This window comes from Lampetra fluviatilis, chromosome 10 (genome assembly GCF_964198595.1).
Source record: "Lampetra fluviatilis chromosome 10, kcLamFluv1.1, whole genome shotgun sequence".
NCBI classification, from domain to species: domain Eukaryota; kingdom Metazoa; phylum Chordata; class Hyperoartia; order Petromyzontiformes; family Petromyzontidae; genus Lampetra; species Lampetra fluviatilis.
The window spans coordinates 14641560-14662586 of record NC_136284.1 but is presented as its reverse complement, the minus strand read 5'-3'; the positions used below and the strand labels follow the sequence as shown (position 1 = coordinate 14662586).

The following is a 21027-nucleotide window of genomic DNA, read 5'->3' as shown; positions in this document are numbered from 1 at the left end:
TGAGTCAACATCCCACTGCCTCTGTAGGCATTGAGATGTTTTCGTGCTATTTTGGGATGAGGGTGGAAGAGATAACCCTTCTGCCTCCAGTTAAAATCCCATCTACAGGCTATAAAACAACTGAGCTCTAAAGAAGAAAAAAAAAATCGCCTCCCTGCATGATTCTTGCAATGCGTGGTACATTGGTAAAAGATGGGAGTGCTTCTCGATCGATCTTTCTGGAACAGTTCGTTTTAATTTCTTGCAAGCAAAAACACAGTTTCAACGAGGGACATTCTGGGACATTGTGCTCATGAACAATTAACTTTGACACGATGCCGGTGAAGGTTATCAAGATGAAATAAACAGAAGCCAGTGAGTTTACAATGCATAATTTAATTAGTCATTACGCAGAAAATAATGCGGTTTTCTATATTGGTTATTCCAGTTCGCTCATTATGAATGCTGATTTAGTTCTGCTTTATCTCTTAACATTGCTTTGAGGTGTGTGGCTGTGTGCTTTTGGAACTTGCTGAGCAGACTCCCAGTGGTATGCCACTCCATGGACCGTATATGAATTTGTTTTGTTGATGTTTATCAAAGGGCTCGCCGTGCACTTCCCATTGAAAAGGTAAACATCGAGTCACTGATTGCACTGGATCAGTCCACGTGATCAGATACGATGGAACGCTGCACGGGGATGATTCAAACATATTTGGGTTTAGTGATATGAATTAGTTATGATTGCCGGTTGTATTTTAATTGGAAATTTTCCATTTCATTAGCTGATTATATTTCACAATTATAATTCGCCTAGTGAAACGCTCATTGCGTCAATCAGTCGTACGTTTATTTACAATCAGATTGTATGAATTGCTGATGGAATTGGCCTAAAAAATCACGAAGAACATGCACATGGTTTACGTATTTTAGTTAAAATATTACACTTGCTAAAGTAATGTCCTGTTGTAGTTATCAGTTTTATTGTCATCGCAGTGTTTTACATAAATATTGAAGCAGCATTGCCTTATCTTAAGAAATAGTTTTGCGTACACACCTCTGCCACTTTAAACAATGCACATGCAAGCGTAATGTGATTCTTATCTGGGGATATAGCAAACATTTAAACATATTAATACAGAACTGAACAGTATTTTCATACATAAAACACCACGTTAGAAAATCAAACGATGCAACGAGGCGTAATATTTCCATGCGCACCTGAGGGCAGGGTGAAATTCCACGTTCCTATGGCAATTAATAATCTTCAGTCTCCGTATAAGTTATGTATATTTAGTTTTCCAAACTATGTTCACCCATGCAATATGACTGACTGCAATCGTTACGAACAGAGAGCTCTGAAGTTCTCAAAGTGACAAATGAGGCCCATATCATGTATCACCCAAAAGCCTAACAATTATCTTCGAGTAGCGCATGGCATGTATTATTTCCACACGTTTGGGCTGCATCGGGAAAGATGTTATCTTGTAAAAAAAAATGGCAAGCCCTAGAGAGCCTACGGCTTCCCGATAAGCACGTGACTCTCGCATGCATTGTCTCCTTTACAAATTGTACATCCATTTCTTCGGCAGTGTCAATGATCAGTCGAACACATGCTGGATGTAGATGTCCTCTGTAGAATGGCAGTGGCCGTTTTGAAACTTAAAACGTCTACAGTGCGTATTTTTTGGCATATGTTAACTGGAGATTGTGTTTCTCCTTCAATTCAAAGTGTTTCCTTGCTCATGCAAGTGTGGGATGGTGATTATTTACATTATTTCGGGGTTTGTCTCTCCATCGGACAATGACTGTTGACTTCCCACAAATTGGTGATGGATTTTATCGACCCCAAATGGATGATGAGCTGAGTTGTTTCCAGCCTACTTGCATTCGCACTGGCAATATTCAAAGTGTAAAACAATCAACCTGCCACACCGCTACCTTGCTAGATGATAACAACATTACTACTGGTATTACCATAAGTATTGCATCGTTGTTGCTTCAATTAACTTGCACAATAATACGTTCCTACTATTTTGATGTGATTATGCTGAGGCCATAATTCATTTTATTTCTGTACAGTACTGTATATTAAAGGTGCTCTGCCCTGCAGTGTAGTTAATTTAGTATTCCACTGTATTTGAAGAAGTATTCAAATGTTTATTGAAATGGACTGTTCATTTAGATACTGCCTGTTTGTTTTGAGACCTCTGACACTTGCTCAATTGAGACAGCATGCGCTGTCGCAAACCAATCGGGTGCTCTGTGCACATCGCTAACGCTGCGTGCAGATAATCAACGTTTCGCAGTCGCATTGTCAACACACGCGCCTTCATACCTGGCGAAGGACAAGGGTCACAGCCCTGCCAACAGCCCTGCCAATGCTTACTCACGACACTGCTGCCAGAGGCGCCTTCACGAGAGGGAGTTGTAGAGAATCCCACCCCTGGAGGGATTTTTCCAACTCCCTTCCCTCTCTCTCTCGCCGGACAGAACGTGCTGCAGTGGGAGTGCCCACACGTGACCTGCCCGATGGGTTAACTGTAGGGCCCATTCATAATTCTTGGGTGGACAGGTGGCAGGCGGTGGATTTGAGAAACGTGGATCGTTGTTTCAAATGTCGAGCCGGGGAATCGAACTGGCAACCGCTGGATTGCATTTTCAGCATGGCAACATTTTATAATGCTTTTGATATGGATTTTATACATGAGCATATGTATAAAATATATCTGTTTAAATGAACAGTAGGAGCGTTTTGTTGACGCCCAGTTAGGCCCACTGGGATGTTTGGCCAAAGATAAAACGGTACTTCAGTGTGTTATTGGTTAATAGTGTAAGACTATTTTTTAGCAAATATCCAACACCTTTAACTGAACATTACTATCATTGCCCTTGTAAAAAAATAATGAATAGGTTTTTCTAAAATTACGATTTAAAATATTAATTATTGGCAATGATTAATCCAGTGCTGAATGAAGACCTCAGGCTTACCACCATCGTTCACAACCCTTCGGTGCAAGTCAACAGTGGTCATGCAATGGAGAGACTGGACCCAGCCACATGAATGTAGCATTCCCATCACAATGGCCACTGACTTTGTTTTTATATATGTGGAGGACATAGGAAACATGTTGAACTAGCGCATACACTATTCATTGCATCCTCGTTATTTTTAGAAACAACCCTTGGACAGGGCATCAATGCATTTCATTTGTTGTCGTCGTATCGTTGCATAATCATAGGACTTTGGAATAAGCCGACCGTTGGGTAGGTCGTTGATGTGACAATTGTAGTGTTCCATTCTCAATGTTATTATCATACTATTCTAAGTGTGTTTTTGTTATAACCAGGCATAATTGAAAATACGGGGACATCAAACTTTTAATAGAATTCCCATTGATGAACGGGCTGAGTCTGTGGTATCTTGATGCCATTCATATGATAATCTTTAAGTTGGAAGCTTTTTTATGGATGAACCGCCAATCAGTTTAAATATCCACCCTCGTTCCATTCGTGGAGTAATAATTTTCATAGACGTTCTCTCAGCGCAGACGTGTATTTACTGCCGTTATGCAATCATTATCACAACGATGATGGTACCGTGTATTCGTGACAATGTCCACTGTGGTCTTACTTCTCACAACAGTTTTGCACTCACAACATCTGAAACGACGGCAAAGGATTTCTCAAGTGAGACGAATTCCCCGCACACCAATTGTTGCGAGAGTTAATATGCCGTTCTTTACGTTTAGGTCAGGCACGGGAATAATACAGCGTGGGTATATATAGCTGGTCCGCTGAACCTTTGCTCCTCAACAGATCCGTAAAGCAAAACAAAAAAACCCCACCCCAGTACAGTTCAGTATGTGCAGTGTGTGGGTGTCAATACATAGTGTGCTTGTAAATGCCACCAGTTTTGACGAATGCGGGTGACAAGTGTGTGGATGCACTGCTTATTTTTATCTTCCTTATAAAAGTGTAAGGCACTGCCTGCTATCTCACGGACACTAAAGAGCCCCACGATGTGCGCTGCGAATTATAACTGTACACTTTTCAAGTATTTCACCAATAACTGAAGCAAATACGGGACCCGATCCTTCTCTGTTGGTCGCCTTAAGACAGCAGTGGAAGTGGAATGGCATTCGCATTGCCCGGCCAGTCTCCACACTCGACTAAATACGTTCATTTCTCACAAAGCGCCACTTATTTGATCACCTCCAGAAGGCTGAAGAGCCGAGACAACCCTAGACTGGTAATGGAACTCCACAAACTTTTTGATGGAGCCGGATGCTGGGTCCAGCTGGATTCGATGTTTGATTTAAATGCAAGCTATGCATGTCGGGGGAGCTGGCACCGCTGAGAGAAAGCTTGTGTTTGATCCCAGGTAAGCCATCTGTCATTTAAACTGGGTTCTCAAATGTAGTAAGTTGATCCTCTCAGCCTTGTCACCAATGAATGCACAAATAAACCCCACCGTATTCAAAGATTGCTTCGGTGCTTAAACTGTCTAATTCCAGCTGTGAGAATTAGATATCACTCTGACTGTCATTTGACAAAAAAAAAACCTCTCGTATGCAGAGTGGGTGGCCCAGTGCTGCCAGAGGTGACTCTCGGAAGCAGCTCTGGGACATCCGCTTCCAAGGGCCGTTCTTGAACACAAAGGGTCGTGCTGCATCGCCAGATGCAGTTGGGCACTTCGTCTCAAGACATGATGCAACTTGCTCAATCGGGATAAAACCTGGAAAAAAACCTGGAAAGATGTACAACATGATGCCGTGGGAGAGCGAATGCAAGCAATGTCTCGAGTCAAAACAAGCGCCATGTGCAAGGAACCACACGGACACTCTGCCCCCCCCCCCCCGTCGCCTCCATCCACTTCCCTAGGGGAGGCACACCGGTGCTGGCTGTGATGGTGGTGGGGGGCCTCTTCTCCTGCGTCGTGTTCGTGCTGCTGGTGGTGGTGTGCGTGCGTCGGCGGAACATTGCGCGCAAGCGGGCCATGCGGCGCTACATCGAGAAGGAGGTATGGAGCGACATTGACGGCCGACCGTGCTGATGTGAGTGACGGAGAGCCATGGAGAGAGAGAGAGAGATGGAAGCGTAGCCGTGTGCATGTACGCGAAGGGAAGCTGTCAAGGCTGTCGGAGAGAAAATTACAATTGAGTGAAATCAAAGTTTTTTTTGTTGGCTCAAACGCACGGGCGGCGCAGTGTTCATGTCTGTTGGTGGCCCTCGGGCATTGTCCAAAATTCTGCGCAGTCGTTCTCGAGCTGACGTCAGGGAAAATGAAAACAAGGTGGGGGACCATTCTCGTCAGAGGACAACCGCTGTTGATTTCCCACACATTGGTTCTGACGCCGTTGAACCCAAAGGGATGCTCGGCTGAGACGACTCGCGATAAAGGATTTTAACTCGTGTGGCCGAGTGCTTTTGCCACAGTGGCATGCAGCTGCATTCTGTTAACCGGAATAAAGAAAATAGCGTGTCACTGAAATTACACTTAGAATGCTGAGTGGAAATTTTGATGGAAATTATTTCGAAACATGATCTATTGGGGTGTATGTTACTGTCAGAATCTGAAAGTATAATTGCACTTTATAATGAGTTGAGGAAAGCTGCCATTGAAAACGTGAAATATAATTCGCTGAATTCAATTAAAATACGTGTAAAAATTGGCATACGTACGAGGGTCATGCCTCCATTTGCTTTGCGATATTTACTGAAATTGCACTGACAAAGGTTACAGAGTTATACAAAAGCAACAACGGCACGGTGAAACGTCCTTGTATTAGCAGGATGACACTCATCTAGGAACGTATCAAAATTCCAAAAGAGTTCTGAGAATCAGTGACGCTCTAATGGATAATAAAAAGAAGATGTGATTTTAATGTGAAGTCACCTTGGTGTGAAGGCCAATGCTACAGAAGCACAATCTAGACCTGCTGGGTTCAATGTCCAATCAAGGCAGTGGAAGTTGTCCTAAGTTAGTTTTCCTCCAGTCTAAATAAATATTCTGATTCTGAGTTTTGTTCATCCATCAGTACCATGGTCATGTTGCATACAGACCATCTAATTTTCCAGAAATCCAATGGTAGAGATGACGTTCTGTAAACCCTGGTTTCGACTCCCAAATAAGCAGCATTCTATATAAATAACACAACGATAGTTAGTCACGTATTGGACAATGGTCCTTCTTCATTACTGCATATTTTAAGGCAAAAGTTATTCTCCAAAAGAATGCCCCTTATTCAGAGCTGATAGAAAGCGCCATCGCCTGAGACCTCCCACGTGACTATATTGCTTTGATGAGGCACTGATGATGAAGGATGTAGGTCATTTCAATCACGCTTGTGCAGGACCTTCGGACATTGCAGAGAGCCGCGTTGTTTGTGCTGGCAGCTGGTGGAGCCCCTGACTCCGAGTGGCGCCGCCCCGAACCAGGCCCAGCTACGGATCCTCAAGGAGACGGAACTCCGGCGTGGCAAGGTTCTCGGTTCGGGGGCCTTTGGAACTGTGCACAAGGTAAGAGCTTCACTCCAATCTGAGAACACTGATGGTTAAAGTGAAACTCCTGAGATATTATTTAGCGAATGCACCCATATACGCAAGCAAAATAAATGGTAAAATAAATACATGTGTAGCCACAGAGCCACGTGACAGCCTCCTCCTCCTCAAGCACGTGCAGGGGAAGCAGTCTGCTGGGCACACTGTGACGGACTTCACAGCCGGAGAGACGATGGTGCAACCAGGAGACAGTGGGCTGCCATGAAATCGCACGATGCCCCATCGATGTTCGAAAGTGGCACACACCCCTGGTCACACCGGAAGCGGTTCAACCGAAACCACTTATGAGATTAATATTAATAAATCCCTGGTCTAATTTTGTCCAAACTTTTTCTAGGTGTGCTGTTTATGTTTGTTAAGTGAAAAGAAGTGTGTGCTATCCCATAATGCATCCTTAAAACTACTGACAATCATCACTGGGTCAGCCTGTTCATCATTTTAAAGGCAGCCAGAGCCTCACATGGGGCTGATGAAGGCAGGTGGGACTGTGGCAAATATAGCCTGACAAATTGAAAGGTGGTGAGTTCAAATCTTGACCAGAGGTCCACTGAACCCAGCAATTATACAGCATCCCTTCAATCCTTGAATATGAGTATAATGACTAGTTCTTATAGTAGTATATTTTATTCTAATACATTTTTATATAATATTCAAAAAATCACAAGTTAATTTTCAATGGACTGCATCAGCAATGATCCAGGATTATAATACAGTTCTATGTATGTCGAAATTCTTTCTCGCCGTACAAAGCCAACCATTCTAATCGGAGGTGCGGATGATGAAAGTAATTATGGGTTTGTGCAATCAATGGTGGCTATTCCGAGGTCATAAAAAAACAATAGTGGTTGTCGGGCTTTTAAATCGCACGTTGCTGAAAGAAAGAAAAAACTACGGGGTCTCAGCAGTGTTGACTACTGAGAGACGTCACCTTAAAATGATCTCCCCCCGAGGCAGCCAGGATCCTTGTTACATGTTCATTTTTTTCATTTACTCAAAAACACGTGTTACAAAGTTGTCCCTAATTAATTATGGTATATCAATGGGATCTCACATTGGTAAATGTACGGTTTATCATTGATCCGAACTGCGAATGTGAAGATGAATTGTGTTGAGGCTTACCACCGTCTTCAGTGAACCTATCGTGCTCAATCATTCCTGTCATGGATTTTACTTCGACAGATGCCTTACGTCAGTAATGGGATTGGTAATGGTGAGCTGAATTTCCGGAAAAGGGTTTATTGTTCATTCAGCGTTTCAAATGTTGGCGTTCTGCATTGAGAACTTTAAAAAACCGAAATGCTAAATTCGTCTGAAATTGTTCAGTGATCCCCGTGGATAGATAATGTTCTGGTTGATAATCAGAGATGTATCGATTTTTTATTCACCCTCTGCCAACTCGAAGTGGTAAATGTCCACTGACGCTGCTCTGCGTCAAGACAATATTGCCAAACGTACGTCACATGACAAGGTGTGGGATACATCTTGAAGTCATTTCACTTTTGGCCATTTCATTTGCAATAAATATTTAGGTTTCAACTGGTAAGTGAACATGGAAGACAACTTTCATACTCTTCTGTTTTTTTTAACAGCATCTGTACACGTCTAACATTCTCCACCACCAGCCACTAAATCTTTGCATGGATGCTCGGCAGTTAAAACTTTTATTACAGCTTGAGGCATGATCCATTTAAATATTTTATGGCCCGGAGGGCTGGACCCGGGCGAAACTAACTAACCATGAGTGAAGGTCAGGGCATCAGCGGAGGGTGCGGGAGTTTTAAAGAGTTTCACAATTTTCCGCTCCCTTCTGTATTGTGTGCAAGAATGTATTTCAATGTGGACAATGTAGAAATTAAAACAAACTTCATACCTCGCTGCAACAATGTTTGGGCTTATTTCTATGTCAGCTGTTTTGTTGTTCACTGTACTGGTCCTAACAGAGAATGCATTGAGTGAGTTAAACACATTGTCCTGCGGAGGGAGCTGGTAGGAAACGTTGGGTTGCTCGGTCAATGGCCAGGGTCAACGGCGGCGTGGTGTATTCCGAAAATATGCCCGACTGTGAGGGCGGGCACAAGCCGGCGTGATTAGGTTAAACGTTGAGCTTTATAAGGGCACCACGGGGTGACCAGCCCCTCCCCACCCAGCCCACCCCCCACCCAGCCCCACCCTCCCTACCCTCCCCACCCAGCCCCTCCCCACCCAGCCCCACATTCCCCACCCAGCCCCTCCCCACCCTCCCCTCCCCACCCAGCCCCTCCCTGCACGACGGATGGACACAATAATCCCCTGTGGGCTGGTGTAACCAGGAGGTTCCTACCAGTATAATGCCGTATGTGCTCCACTTGGAGAACAATGACCGGAACACGTGGAGTGATGACTCGTTGTGTGCGAGTGGAGAGCTGTGGCTAAGTGGCTCCTCTTTGCTGCGATCCCAGCGACAGGAGGTTGATTCTCGGCCACACGCTCGTGGTCATCTAAAACCTGCACGGTTCTCCACTAGGTTGGCTCAACCGTAAAGTGATGCCTGGTACGGTGTGAATGTGCCTTTTTATTTTAAAGTATATGTGGGTGTTACCAATATGCTTCCATTAAAGTTACCGGACGGGGTTCAATGCCTTTTAAATGCACACAGCGTGACATTCACATGAAGGAGACAAATTATGCTTTATTTATAACAACACCTCTAGTATATTCACGTTTATTTAGTTTAACCAGGTGAGAACTCTGGAGACGACGAGTCACGTGTGGGAGAGTTGACCTGAACACATGTGGATGCAGCCGTGGTGGAATGGACAACACACTGGACTTGCAAGCCAGAGGTCCATGCATCGATCTGCCATTGTGCAGATCACCCGGCACTATACATGGGTAGAGCATAGTTCGTCCATCAGAACGTCGCTTGCGGTGGGGTAAAGTGTGAGTACTCTCACTCCTTCCATGGTGTCTGTCCAGTAAGGAAGCTTAGGCCAAAATTGCCCATAGAGCTTCCACTTCAGCCAGCAGTGGTGTGAGCGAGTAATTTCGGGGTGGCACCTTTCCCTTTTTAACCTCTCCTCCCTACGTTGTGCATAGCTGTGTTGAGATGACTTGGTGATTGAAGCAGATGTTCCTCCTCTGCAGGGGATCTGGACCCCGGAGGGAGAAGATGTGAAGATCCCCGTGGCTATCAAGGTGCTGAGAGAAGGGACGTCTTCGAAAGCCAACAAAGAGATATTGGACGTACGTAGTTTTGCTTGCAAAACAAACTTTTTTTTTTGTTTTTACACATCCAAGTCATCATCATCAAACATACTTTTGTCATCTCATCTGACTCTTCAATTTACTCCCAAAAAAAAACTACTTTCATTGCTCAATATAATTTATAATCGATGTACAATGCACTGTGTTTGTATTTAATACACGATCGATATGGATTACAGTATTAGAGAACTTTAAATGTTTTACCTATTAAAAGAAAAACAATTCTTACTGACACAACAATCAAGCATTGGAATATTTAAATAACGTAATATGTAATCATGATTTGAAGCTTTCGTGACTGCAGGAATACATTCTCTCTGGTTCTTTCGTTAAAGTCACTTAGATAGAAAAAATAATAAAATAAAATAAAACACGACGTTTCGGTCGCAACACAAGCGGGTGAAAAATATCTGCTGTTGTGGCTTTATATAGGCACGGGAGGGGGGAGTTTGGCTTTGGGAGTTCACACAGCCAGAACCAACTCCTCGGCAGTGGCGGATCATTGTTTCCACGCTGTGGGCACACGTGACATTGTTTTCTCCGAGACCAAGATGCTCTGCAAACCCTCGGGCCACCTTCAGAGATGTGTTCATGAAGCCGTCCAGATATACAAACACAGACAAAACTTTAATCGAGAAGATGGATTCAGATTGAGCAATCACTGGAAGGATGTGATAAACCACGTCAAGTTTTCACTGCTATGATTTTCACTCACCCACCCGGTTGTCGTCGTCCGATTACGATTTGTACTACAAGTCCATTTACTTGCTAATTTCTCTAGCCCCACCCGTCCATGCACGCCACAAACCCTCCCCCCTCTCCCCTGTGAACTCCCACAGCTAAACCTCCCCCCCCCTTCCCTCTCCCCTCCCGTCCCTATATAAAGCCACAACAGCAGATAAATGTTTCACACCTGAAGACGGACGCTTGTGTTGCGACCGAAACGTCGTGTTTTATTTTTATTTTGCTATTTTTTCTATCTACGGGACTTTACCGAAAGAACCTGAGAGAATGTAATATGTAGTTAAATTAACGGAACCAAGAAAGCAACACTGGCTGACTGGGGTTTATTTTGCTTTATAGGTGTTGCTACTGTATCCTTCATTAAATCGGGAGATTAAATACACCCATTGAGACACGTGGAACATCGCCGCTTCTGCGAGGGCGACCTGAGAAATTAGGCATCCTCTGTACAATAGACCGTGTTTATGGTGAATTTATTTGACACAGTAAAACATGCATATTTTATCACTGTGAAATAAAAAACAAAGAGCTTCCTATACAATCGGCCAATCAATGACCATCGCCATCAGCTGATTCGATCGTGGCCAGGCCTAAATCGTGGCGCGTTCAGATGCTTGCACAGTTGGTCTCATCACTTGGTTCACTCTGATTTTTTTTTACCGAATCTGTTCAGATTATAATCCATGTAATTGAATAATTTTGCTATGCAAATGACTGAGTATGAGCATTTGCAGACAAAAACAATGGGTTGTACAATTATCAGCTTTGAATCGGTAGTTTGTACAGCAGTGCACTTAAATAAGCTCAAACATATACAATGTTGTAATAAAGCAGGCATTGTTTGACAACATCTGTGTTGTATAAAACATTCATCACACTGCTTTTAGATGAACAAGGAATTTAATGGTTTATTTAATAATGGATGTCTATATTTTTATAGCATTGAGATAATGTAGGATAGTTTTTGATCGTGTTGGTAGTGTATACTGATTATTTAGTATTAATTAATATAAACGGTGTACTTTTTTGCATTTTCTAAGACATTAGAATCCAGAACAAATGTACTTGTTAATTCAAATATGGATTTTCACAAAAAAACATAAATCACAGTTTCTTGAGTGCATCGTCCTACAAATATCTGAATCAAAGCTGATGCTTCTCATCTGCAAATTCTGGGATGCAGTTATTTTGATTTTAAGAGGCTAATTTGTATGCCTTATAATTTAATTGCCTATCGTTTGTGGAGCATTGTTTGAAAACTGTCCTATTAGCAAAATAAAAGCAAATTAAATGAGTCAAATGATCTGTGAAAAGAGCTCTATTCATTTTGATGATATTTCACAAAAAAATATATATATATCCAAGACCATAAAATTATTGCTCATGCAAAAGTGTGGTGTGAAATGTGATTTTATATATTTACAGTATTATTTGTGCTGCTGTCGTTAGAATAGTTATGGAACAATAAATATATCTTTATTTGTAAAGGTGCAGTGTTTCATTTTGGGTATACGCATTCGATGTCAATGAAACAAATATGGACAGAACTCCTCTCAATCCCATTCACTGGGCTGTGGACTTCACTTCAACTGGACGCTCGCTCTTCTGACTTCCCCCCCTCCTCGCTTCACTACAATCCCCGCTTTCAGACGCAACTTATGTTAAGGGCTTTTTCTATTTATTGAATCCTTTGTCTTGGATTGGTGTCAGCCAGCGTGTGTGCGTGTGTTTGTGTGGGAACGGTGGTGTAGCGGTTAGCTCGGTGTGCTATGAACCCGGCGACCTGGGTTCGATTCCCGCTCACGGCCAACACCAGTGACGATTATCTGAACCGGTCCTGGGCCTCCCCTAGGTCGACTCAGCCTCAAATGAGCACCTGGTGAAGTGTGAAACATCGTCACTGGGGAGACAAAGGTGGCTGGGCGTGGTGTTGGCCACCGACCCCCTCATGTGCCATGCCGGCCTTTGTAGGTGCTAGCTTACAGCACTTGCCCCAACAGTCTGTTCAGGCTATACTGGGGATCTTTGTCTTTGTTTGTTTTGTACGGAGCCTTGTGACCTCCAGGTGAAATGCGCTCTAGAAGTGTAAATTATTATTATTATTATTCATGCAGAATTTCAGATGTAACCGTCACTCTTCACTTTGTTCTCACGTTATCTCCACTGGGAGTGTGATGTGGCTGAGTTGGCACTTGAACAGGGATTTGAACTCATACATTTTTCATTTGTAAGTCGGGCGCTGTATAGCGTGCCGCTGGAAAAGTATTTGCTTGCATATTTGTGATACTCTGTGAGAAAAAAATAATAATAAATTGGGGAATCAAGATGAAACTAGCACATCTGCTTTAGTGAAAATCTGATAAAACCTCCTGATGTAGAGCATTTCCCTAATCCTCTTTTCTGTCGGGTTTTATTTGGCAATAATTATAGCCTCCCTGAGGAGCGTAAAGCGAACGGTTTGTTGCTGTCTCGTTGGAGATGAAGTTGTGACAGGTGGACACCGTGCGTGCTCAGTGGACTGCATTAAGATTTCAAGTCGGATTATGAAGTGCGCAAATCCAGAATGACGACGGAAATTGCCCCCTGCCATTGTTGGTTTAAATCTTTTTAAAAAACATGCATATTGTAATTGGAGTCACGCGCGATTTTTCATGCCTGATAATAATATTATGAATGACGACGGCACACGCCGCTTTTGACGAGAGCGTAACCGTGTGATGTGCACACGTGAGCATTGCTCCTGCACAGCGCGTACGCTCTCTGCCCGTGGCTGCCACTCTGACGCCAAAAGTACAATTGCATTCTATACAATGCCACACACTGCTCGCCAGTACAGCTTTAGAAGATAGGAGAGTTATCTGAATGAACGTGAAATTGTGTGGGTTGCCAGCAGCCAGAGATGGTCATTTCAGCAAAAGACATTTCTTATCAAAACAAAACACCAGTACAGTGCCACTTGTTCCTTAAGATCCTAAAAGCCTGTGTCGCACACAAGGCTGGCACAGTGATTGTGGTGCAGCTGAAATAGCTCGCTGTCAGTAGTGAAACACGGAACAGTTTTAGATGGTGTATATACAGTGAACGCTACAAAGGTAAACTCCATGTTCTCTTGTGTATGCTAGTTTGCAGTTATAGCCTGGCTATACATTAATGTAGACTATAATTCCCCCAGGTGGCTGTTAACGTTAGTGCATAGTTGACATTGAACAATGCATCCTCAATTATAATCAACCCTTACAATCACAATACATGATTTTTATCATTTATTTTTTCTGGTTTATAAAAAAAATTACAGCAAATATTACATGGGCTGGAGAGTTCACACACCACACTGTTAACCCAGCAACCTAAGTGGGATTCCTGGCCATGGTTTATATCAGTGGCTAGGGATGATGAAGTATGGTCAAACAAACACACCTCATGACTGACACATTCAACTATTTAAAACTAAACTACTTTTTACCAGGTAAGCCGCACCGAGCTCTAATGCTCTTTTTCTGAAACGACCTGGCCATAAATGATAGCTCAACGAAGTGGCTTATCATGTGGATATGTATAGCAGCTAAATACTCTGAACGCGTGTTACTGAATGTGGAGGGGAAAACCCGAGGACTCGGAGAAAGATACATGCGACCACGGGGATAACGTGCACACTCCAAATATAGAACAGGCATCAGGGTCGGGATCGAACCCACGACCTCCTGCATACCAGGCGAGGTAGTTAACATCTCCTAGGCACCGCGATGATGATGAGAGAGAGAGACGCGCAAACTCCAAATATAGAACAGGCATCAGGGTCGGGATCGAACCCACGACCTCCTGCATACCAGGCGAGGTAGTTAACATCTCCTCGGCACCGCGACGCCCACATGAGGAGACCTGCATCCAACAGCGTATTGACAAAGGGCTCTCAAAATGGCATGTAGGCTGATGCGCACAAAATAAGATGGTACAAATGAGACCTAACAAACGAGATGGGAAGTATAATCAAAAGAGACAGAACAAATAAGACATATCGCATGCCAAGCAAGTAGCATGCACAAATCAGTGATATTGACACTGGAGTTCAGTGTTTGCCATCCTTATGAGCTTTCTGACTGAAGATTGCTGGGTGGCTCAGGAGGCTAATGTCGGTGAGACCACTGCCAGGTCCCAATGTCTTACCAGTATAGTTACAGCGTTTATATCTTAAATTGAGAACACCTTTATAATATCAGCACAGACAGAGGTGGCTACACCTCGGCTTAATACACATTGTCCTGAGGTCTGCATGGTTGAATGGGTTTAAAACATTAATAGATCACACGAAATTCATTTCTGATAAGAATATAAAACAAATGGGAATGTTGTACAATTTTGCATGCAGCATGTCAACGCCAAACCACCACCAGTATATTGCAACTCGTATTGGCCCTGTTCAACACAATGCCATGTTCTCGTGTGTGCATGTGCTGTAGCTCTCATAAGCATTTTTACAGTTGGGCGAGTGGCATATGAGTCAGCACTTGCATTGAGTTTGCTGAATGACCTCATGGGCAGTGCGTTTGAACACTTCTCGAGTTTTCCCTTGCCAGTGTTTCGGCTTCCTTGGCTGCCCAAAACATTGTCAAACCCGTGCCTTTCATCTTCTTGGTTCTTTCGGTAAAGTCACGTAGAATGGAAATAATAAAAATAAAACATAGTAAAATAATTCTCACGACGTTTCGGCCACAACGCAAGCAGCCGTCCTCAGGTGGAGAGCAGGTCTGTCGAGTAGACAGAGTCTGAATGAGAACCAAGCAGATGAATTCCTGCAGTCACGAAAGCTTTAAACCGTGCCTTTCAATTGAAATGGAAAATTGAAGATTCCAATCATTTCATTTGTAAAAGTCAACCACTTATAGGTGACTCTTTACCTCTAGAAGGTAACGAGATCTTGCAGCCCGCTGCTAAAACTAGTCTGGATAAGCAAGCATATGTTCTGCGCATCTAGTCCACAGAAGCAAACTCTCTGAAATTAAAGTGATCTCGGCCTTGTTTTGCTTCGGTCTCCTTTACAAAGTAAATCTCTGTTGCTTTTCCTCCGGCTAAATGAAGACCGTTGAGAACCGTTGTATATCGTGTGTCTCAAAATGGGCGCACCGTGTGTTGAACGTCGGGCAGGAGGCGTTCATCATGGCCACAGTCTGCAACCCTCACCTGGTGCGGCTATTGGGCATCTGCCTGACGTCGAACGTGCAGCTCGTGACCCAGCTCATGCCGCTCGGCTGTCTGCTGGAGTACACGCGCGAGCACAAGGAGCACATTGGCTCACAGCTGCTTCTCAACTGGGCTGTGCAGATTGCCAAGGTGAGGCTGCGCTGGGTGGCAGCGCTCTGCAAACACAATAAGTCTGTCACCCACATCTCTTTTCCACTGTACAACTGAGCCGTGCCGGGGCCGTGCATCACGGCCACGGCTAAATTATTCGAAAATATTTCAACACATTACAATGATGAGGGGGTTAAGGGATGCATTAAGTCTGTTAGCAAGATTTCACCAAATCCTTAAGGAACGTTACGTCTGTTCCTGCGATGAAACGGCTCGAGTTTCCATGATAGTTACGAAACTCCGAAACCAAGCACTACAAAACTTACCACAGCTCACTAATACTCAGGCCCAAATCTGTAGTTTTGGGTAAGATTGGTCATGGCATACTTGAAACAAAAAGCATTGCATTTGTGAACGTGGACCCAATACCATGAATCTAGAGGGTGCTTGTCTGGAAGATTGGCAATTCGCCAGCATTAATTGAAACAAGATTGACTCTACTGATGAGACACTATGTCAAAACTTGGTCTAGAATTTGGTTGTCTTGAAACAATGATGGTGAAATTATACATTCCCAGAAGGCCGTGCGGCTGATGGGTTGTGTAACTCTCGGTATGGCGAGATGGATGTGGAAATGGGGCGTACGTATTTTGTTCCACATATACTCGACAACAACGATTACATTGTAATGAGCGATTGTGAAATAATTCAGGAATTCAGGAAAGATTTTAGCCAAAATATTGCCAAGATTTCTGGAATCATGGCAATATTTTGAGGCACGGCTATTGAAGGGAGCAATGTGTGTGTGTAAACCCATTCCACCCTCTTCCTGGAAAGATTATTGACCTGCATCCAGAATTTTTGTGGCAGAGAGAGAAATATGTGAAGGAGACGATCTGTCTGATTATTTTATTTTGTTAATCTGTGTAGACAACATTTCCCTTCTAGAGCATCCATATTAGGAGCATAACCCAACTTTCATTGCAATGCTTCGTGAGTTGAATATTGTTAAAATCGAAATCTAAACAAGATTTCACCAAGTATAATTAACATCTCAATGGGAAAACAGCTCCCCAGCGTGATTTACACCGAGGTGGTAACAAAATGCACACGTCCTGTAACGATTGACTAATGCAGATAAGTCAAACAGTTGCTTTTTAAGGTCGGACAGGGCACGGAGCAGAATGACGCCACGTAAATCATACAAATGCTCCGCAAATATTTCAATGCCAACATCACAATGAGCGGCTATGCATAATGCATCAGCAGAAGTCGGGCGACGAAGCCCGTATGTTAGCGCCGGATTTATGCAGACATCATAATCATTTTGACCACCGTGCTGGTGTTACTGTTTATGAATATTGACTTTGGGCTTAATTTTATGCAAAGGGCGAGGGGGGGCAGAATTACTGTGCGCATGGCAGGTGTTAGCATGAGAGGGGAAGTGGAAACGATCACGATTTGCATTCCCTGTTGCTTGCACCGCTCACCGATGTTCGCTGACCCTGACCCGCTGGTAATCAGCCAGCCTTGCTGCCCCCCATACTCCCATATGCCACGGTCAGATGCCGCACAGCTGCATGCGACAAGAAAATGTTGAGGGTAAATTTCAAATACGTGTGAAGATTATCATGATTTAATGGAAAGCGACACGTACTGCCTTAGTGCATGGTGTACGTTCATCACATTCTATAGTCTTTCCCAGTATGCAAGTCTGTCGATGATGAGAAAAAAGCCATCAATACAGAATAATAGTGCAGGCCAGGAAACCATATAGTTTCAAACAACAGGCAACATTGTGTAAAAATCACACATCCTCTGTGTCAAAACTATCAGCAATGCCTGCAGAGGATTGTGGTCATCTTGTCACCCTCAACATAACTCTGAGCAATTGTGACCCTACTCTTAGGTTTTTTCGGTAAAGTCACGGAGGTAAAAAATAAATAATAATAAAAAATAATAATAAATATTATAAAAAATAATAGAAATAAAATAATAAATCACGACGTTTCGGAGGCAATGATTTTTTCTATTATTTTGTATTATTTATTTTTATTATTTATTTTTACCTACGTGACTTTACCGAAAAAACCTAAGAGTATGAATCCTTGCAGTCACGAAAGCTTCAAATCTAGAATCAATTGTGACCCTGACAGGAAGCGGGCTTTCCCAATGTTGTATATATACAGTAGGGCAAGGGGCAGTGCAGTGGGTTAGGACACAGCGCCTCTGAACCAGGTGACCATAGTTTGAGTCCTAACCACAGCTCACATTAACTTCAAGCGATATTTGAACCTGTCCTATATCAAAATCGGATCCCCACATGAATCAACAAGCTGACCTCCAAGTTACTGGACTATAGACACGTCCTCAGTGACCACTAACATTATCCGCACCTCTTGTTAGGACGGTTGGCCACGTACGGTGTGAAAGAAGTTCTACATAATCTTGATTTGAAGCTTTCGTGACAGCAGGAATCCATACTCGTTGGTTCTTTCGGTCAAGTCCTACATACATACATATCCAGAAACGTAGGTTTTCGAGGTCATACACCAATGCACTAACCACCCTCCCCAAAAGCTTTCCCTCCCAAAACGTGCATGGGCGTGCGCATGCAAACACATTTCTACATTTTATAATAAAAAATAGTTGAGTTGAGTGTGTCCACATCCAACGGGGCGTTTGATGTCCCCCAAATGGTCCCGACGTTTACGACTTGGAGGTGAGATGAGAAGTCAGGCCTCCTTCAGGCTTTGCTCCTTGCAGTGACGTCACCCCCCCCCGCCCCCCCAAATACTGATCAATGAAATCCCACAGCTCATTGTGCAATGCCAATAGCGGAAACCTCTCGGCATGTTTGCAACTCGGCTCTAGTTTCGCCTAAAACCTCACCCACATTGAGTTGTTTCGCAAGTGTGGAAGGGATGGCGAGCAGTGGTAAGTCGTCCACCAAATGTGGAATCGTGCCCCATGGTGAAATGAGGATGATTTGTTTTGCACAAAAATGCTGTCATTTCATAGAAACATGATGGAATGGCAGCCAAATATACAGAACTTCATAAACTGAGCCCCAACTTATATTTTGTGAACATATGCATCGGTTAACGACGACTGAATCTGCAGCTAATATGTGTCGTGCAAGCAATTTGAATTATGGCACTGAGGGTAAATGTAAAATGTCCTTTACTCTTCGTTTCCTTGTGATAATTGCCAAATTGATGTACAAAAGGGACAACTGTAAGATGCCATATGGTACACATCATTAATTTTTAATTTACACTAATGCCAATAATACTTTTTTCCACGTATATAATTATGAGCTGGTAATATATTGGCTACTTTGTTTCGTAGTTTAAACCTTTTGTTGTGCATACATTATAAGAGACAAGTTCATTGGCAAGAAAGTTTGATTAATTGTGTTCACTTTGTATTTTATTAAAATTTAGATTTTGTTGCTTGGGGCTGGAAAATAATCATTTGATATTATGATACTCTCCTCGGAAATGAAAACCACCAGGCATTAAAGCATGAATTTTAACGTAATTCTCTTCTGGAAACTGAGGATGCTGTAAGAGTCAGGACACTGGACTTGCAATCCAGGAGGCACCAGTTGTATCTCCGGGAGTGGGCAGTTGAAACAATGGGGCAAGTTTCATAACCCCTCCCCCCCCAACTCTGTCCACCCAGAAGTATAAGTATGTGCATCACAGTTAGACGATCGATAGTTTAGTGGGTTCTCCCAGCTGTTCCAGGATGTTCTGACCCGTGTGGAAGAGTAGGCCCTTTTGCCAGCAGTGGCATAAGCAAGACATCTCAGCCCCGTACCTTTTACTCTTTCGAAAATCACATGGGCCAGCGTGAACCGTGTAGGCGGAGCCGTTTGCTCTCATTGTGTTGTCTGTTGCCCCTTGCAGGTCTCAATGCCGACCCTGAATCAATCGCTTTGAACTCTTGCCACTCGAGGGATTGTCGAAGGATTGCACGTTAAGCAACTATAATGATCTCATCTAATCTGTTGAGGGCATTGTTCCGTAGCCGCACAAAAATTGTCCCCTAATTAAGGTATTGGCACTTTATTTGGCGAGATCAACTCTGGGAGACCTCGATATTGACAGCGGAAGAGAAACGATGTTTTATCTGTTCCCATGGTAGCTGCTTCTTGGAGATTACAGTGAAGGCCATAAGCTGGACAGTGGAATAAATTCCATACCAATTTGGTGCTCTTATCTATGTATACCATACACTGAGAATGTTTTTTTTCTGAGAGATAATCTCATTGTATTGAATACAATTCGGATTGTCTGCATAAAAAGGATGTCCCTTGTTACACCGAGATGGAATTTGATACCCGCTGTTACAACAGACTGTATCGCTGCTTTCTTATTAGAACATCACAACCACGAATTGATAACTGGGCAGTCAGAGAAGTGAATGCCTTATAGAGATATATTGAGCTGATAGATACGGAAGGAAATTCGTGGGGGGGGATTTTTTTCAAAGCAATCTATGTAGTATTCGACCGAGTGCTTGAACTCAAACATTTATTCATTGGGGATTCTGTCAGTGGTTGTCCTCTAGAAGGGATGATCCACATCATGGGAATTACATTTCCATCACTGGGTGGAGTGTGTCAATAGGAATGAGCTCTGTGCGATTTTTGACCGTGGAAATAATGTTATTGTATTTATACAAATGCAGACACAGAGAACACATTTCTATTTGCATACTTACATTCATAAGAAAACACATGGAAGTACAAATTGTACTTAAGGTTAAGTGGGGCATTTAAATAAATGGTCTTCTTATTTAATGCAATTAGTTTTTTCCCTGAACTAAGGAAGCAAACGCTTGAGCTGGAAATATAGAAAAGTTAACTTATAGTTATTGATCATCTCTATAATGAAATTGGAAAGGTTCTTAATTGCTGATTAATGTTCTATGCTGGGACTAAAAATGTTTTATTGGTCTAAAAAAATCATAACAGGGTTACGTGTGGAATGACAGTGAATAAGATGCATTGTGAAATAGAATGTGAACTATTTTGACATGTTAATGCCATTTCTATAAAACAGCAGCAAACAATCTAATAATTTTAATGAGTATACATATAATCCTTTAAATTAGGTCTTTATCCAAATGCTCACTTAATTAATGCAGTTAACAAATGTCAGAGAGAGACCAATTAATTACCTCCTTGGCCAGGGAAAC

General features: G+C 42.9%; 1 protein-coding gene across 1 annotated transcript in view; it reads left to right on the top strand.

Annotated features, from left to right (window-relative positions):
- LOC144934612 (receptor tyrosine-protein kinase erbB-4-like) overlaps positions 1-21027 on the top strand; it is a 247651-nt gene that overhangs the window by 182554 nt on the left and 44070 nt on the right. The window contains exons 17-20 of the mRNA XM_078860618.1: positions 4864-5002; positions 6379-6501; positions 9667-9765; positions 15673-15858. Coding sequence (XP_078716744.1) covers positions 4864-5002; positions 6379-6501; positions 9667-9765; positions 15673-15858 — 547 coding nt within the window. The remainder of the gene's footprint in view (positions 1-4863; positions 5003-6378; positions 6502-9666; positions 9766-15672; positions 15859-21027) is intronic.